General features: G+C 46.4%; 1 protein-coding gene across 1 annotated transcript in view; it reads left to right on the top strand.

The window, feature by feature from the left end:
* RRP1B (ribosomal RNA processing 1B) overlaps window positions 1-3,585 on the top strand; it is a 40,847-nt gene that overhangs the window by 11,304 nt on the left and 25,958 nt on the right. The window contains exons 3-4 of the mRNA XM_017538553.2: window positions 1,316-1,373; window positions 2,867-2,952. Of these exons, the coding sequence (XP_017394042.1) occupies window positions 1,316-1,373; window positions 2,867-2,952 (144 nt within the window). The remainder of the gene's footprint in view (window positions 1-1,315; window positions 1,374-2,866; window positions 2,953-3,585) is intronic.

Here is a 3,585-nt window from a genome sequence, read left to right as displayed (position 1 = left end):
AGGTGTGAGACTGATGAGTAAGACTCAGGTGTGAGTGAGACTGATGATGAGTGACTCAGGTGTGAGTGAGACTGATGAGTGAGACTCAGGTGTGAACGAGACTGACGTGTGAGTGAGACTAGCGAGGAGAGTGTGCTTTTCTCACGGAACCCTAGCCACACAGGGCTTCTGTTGGCGCCCTCCCACACAGGCTGCTCCCCAGCGGGGCATGCTCTCCCAGGGACACCTTCACCCAGGACAGAGCCCAGAAAGCTGGCTCTACCTTCATACTCCACCTTGTCTCTGACCAACCCAGGTGGAGGACTTGCCCACACCGTGCAGTCAGCATCCCCAGCGTCTACCCTCTGTGGAGTCTGTCTACCATGCTGTCTTTGCATTTCACGTGATTTGTGGGGTGATGATGAAGTTTTGTTTGTTTTTTGACAATCTTACTATGTTGCCCAGGCTGAAGTGCAGTGGTGCAATCATGGCTCACCATAGCCTCAACTTCCCTATTGCTCAAGTGATCTTCCTGAGTCAGCCACCTGAGTAGCTGAGATTACAGGTGCATGCCTCCATGCCTGGCTAATTTTTGTACTTTTTGTAGAGACTGGGTCTCACTGTGTTGCTGAGGCTGGTTTGAACTCTTGGACTCGAGCAATCAGCCTGCCTCGTCCTCCCATTCCAGGCATGAGCTGCCCTGCCTAGCTTAGATGTGAGTTTTTGTTTTTTGTTTTGAGATGGAGTCTCTGTCACCCAGGCTGTACAGTGGTGTGATCTTGGCTCACTGCAACCTCCACCTCCGGGTTTAAGTAGTTGTTTCTCAGCTTCCCGAGTAGCTGGAACTACAGGCACACGCCTACCGTGCCCAGCTAGTTTTTGTATTTTTAGTAGAGACAGGAGGTTGCCATGTTGATCAGGCTGGTCTTGAACTCCTGACCTCAGGTGATCCACCCACCTCGGCCTCCCAAAGTGCTAGGATTACAGGCATGGGTGACCACACACGGCCAGGTACAGTTGTAAAGCCAGGAACTGATAACTAATTTGTTTTGTCTCTAGTTCATTTGAACCGATAACTAGAGATGCTTTTTTAAACATGTAGCTTAAACAGTTCTTGCAGACATACCAAGTTAGCATAATAGTCCACCAATATTGGAAATCACGCATTTGATAAAATTCAGATATTTGGATACATACTTCCTACTGGAAGCGACACAGAACAAGAGGCGCAGACTTCGCCGCCAGCAGAGGTGGAGGAGGAAGGAAGAAGCGGGCCGAGGTGGGGCGTCTCCTATTGCCCCACGGTAACCCCCGCGTTTCTCCCCCCGCCCTGCAGGAGGAGCTCGCCAACACCATCTCGCAGCTGGTCCATGCCGTTAACAACTCAGTGGCTCGTAAGTCTTGTTGTCTCTCCTGCCTCCTGAGCTTTCCAGTGTGCTAGTTTCATGGGAACCTTGTGCCGGCATTGTGCAGCTGTCAGAGGACTGCCGTTCCTGTTTGTAAAAGCTGTGATCAGCTTAGTCGTTGGCTGCTGAGAGGGTGAGGTGTCTTGAGGAGAATCAATTTGACATCTCAGAAATTTCAGAAAATGCTTTTAGAAATAACAGTCCTCCAAATCTCCAAATTCTGAGCTAACACTTGGAGCCTGGAGATCCAGATGCAGGGTCCCCGGTGACCTCTGGATGTCAGGTTCATCTTCCCTAAAAGCAGAGCCGCCACTGGTAAGAAATAAGTAAAGAGAAGACACCGCTGGCCACAGACTGTGAAGTAACCCCTCTCTACCAGAGAAGAGGCAAAGGGAGCATTTGTTAAGGCACTTCTGTGTCGGGCAATGATTACTTACAAAGGAAGAAAAAGGCAGCAGGCTTAGTTTGTTCTGCTCAACACTCCAGAAAACCATCCTAATGACTTCGGCAACCCCCGGTGGTTGTCTGAATACTAGCCGACTCACAGGGAAGAAAATTCTACATGCAATGCATGGTATAGATTTGCAGGGGGAAAAGAATTGTGCAAAAAGAAATAAAGCCCCAAAAAAATAAATTAACAAAAATTGTTTTTGAATAAAAAAGTGCTTGCTTTGCGGGTCAGAAGAGAAAAATTGAATGCTTTGTGCTGTAGCCCATTCAGATGACACCTATCATCAGGCAAAAATCTGAGTTTCTACATGGGTTATATAAGAGTGAGAATTAATGGTTTGGGATTCATTGTTAGGTACCGATGCAGTAGGAAGGGTCACTAGCAGTGGAATGAGGAATCTTGATTTTAAGAGAAACGTGGCTTTTGCAGTGGATAAAGGGACAATGCTCCAGAGAGCATTCTAATCTGATGTTACAATGTTGCCAGCCTTCCTGTTATTACGTTTTTATTTAAATATAAAATATCATGGCGAGCAGGGTGGCTCAAGCCTGTAATCCCAGCACTTCGAGAGGCGGGGGCAGGTGGATCACTTCACTTTCAGAGTTTAAGACCAGCCTGGCCAACATGTCAAAACCCGTCTCTACTAAAAATACAAAAATTAGCCAGGTGTGGTAGTGTACACCTGTAATCCCAGCTACTCAGGAGGCTGTGACAGGAGAAATTTGAACCTGGGAGGCAGAGGTTGCAGTGAGCTGAGATCATACCATTGCTTTCCAGCTTGGCCACCGAGTGGGACCCCGTCTCAAAAATAAAAAGTAAAAGATCTGCACAGTCCAGGTGATGTTTAAAAATAAATAAATGTAAAAGAAATGAGTGAATATAATTATGGCACAGATTTTCTAGCTGCCCAAGAATAACTGAGAAAAGTGAGTAATAAGTCTTGCGAGTTTGTTTCTCTTCATTATTTTCTTGCTGTATGGTAATATGTTAACGTGGAAGCCAAGTATTTATAGCCTTTTGTTCACTGCAGAGAACCTGTTCATTCAGACCTTTTGGCAAACCATGAATCGAGAATGGAAAGGAATAGACAGGCTACGCCTGGACAAATACTATATGGTAAGATCTGCCACAGTTACTTCAAAAATTCCTGGGAAGAAAAGAATGTCCTTTATCTTAAAAACAATGGAAAGGTTTATTTCTGAAGCACTTTGGGAGGCTCCAGGCTTAGTGTGAAGGAAGAATTTGAATATGTCCTGGAAAGCTGCTCTGTTTTAGCTTTTGCAGCTCTTAAGGATGAGTTTGGGGAGCATTACTAAATATATTGGGTATTTTTTGAGACAGAGTCTCACTCTGTTGCACATGCTGGAGTGCAGTGGCACCATCTCAAATCGATGCAACTTCCACCTCCAGGGTTCAAGCTACTCTCGTGCCTCGGCCTCCTGAGTAGCGGGGACTACAGACATGCACCACCACGCCTGGCTAATTTGTGTATTTTTAGTAGAGGTGAGGGTTTGCCACGTTGGCCAGGGTGGTCTTGAACTCCCGGCCTCAAGTGATCTGCCTGCCTCGGCCTCCCAGAATGCTGGGGTTACAGGCGTGAGCCACTGCTCCTAGCTGTGAATATGTATTTTGATCTAGAGGTTAAATATGATTGTTGTGAATATTTTTTCACTTTTGGGATGCAGGCCATACTGTTTTCACTGGCCTCCTCATTCTGGTGAGTTCATATTTCTTACCTTTCCTTTTTTT

This window comes from Cebus imitator, unplaced genomic scaffold, assembly GCF_001604975.1.
Source record: "Cebus imitator isolate Cc_AM_T3 unplaced genomic scaffold, Cebus_imitator-1.0 Scaffold112, whole genome shotgun sequence".
NCBI lineage: Eukaryota > Metazoa > Chordata > Mammalia > Primates > Cebidae > Cebus > Cebus imitator.
The sequence above is the reverse complement of the archived record's forward strand: the minus strand, read 5'-3'. Positions and strand labels throughout refer to the sequence as shown.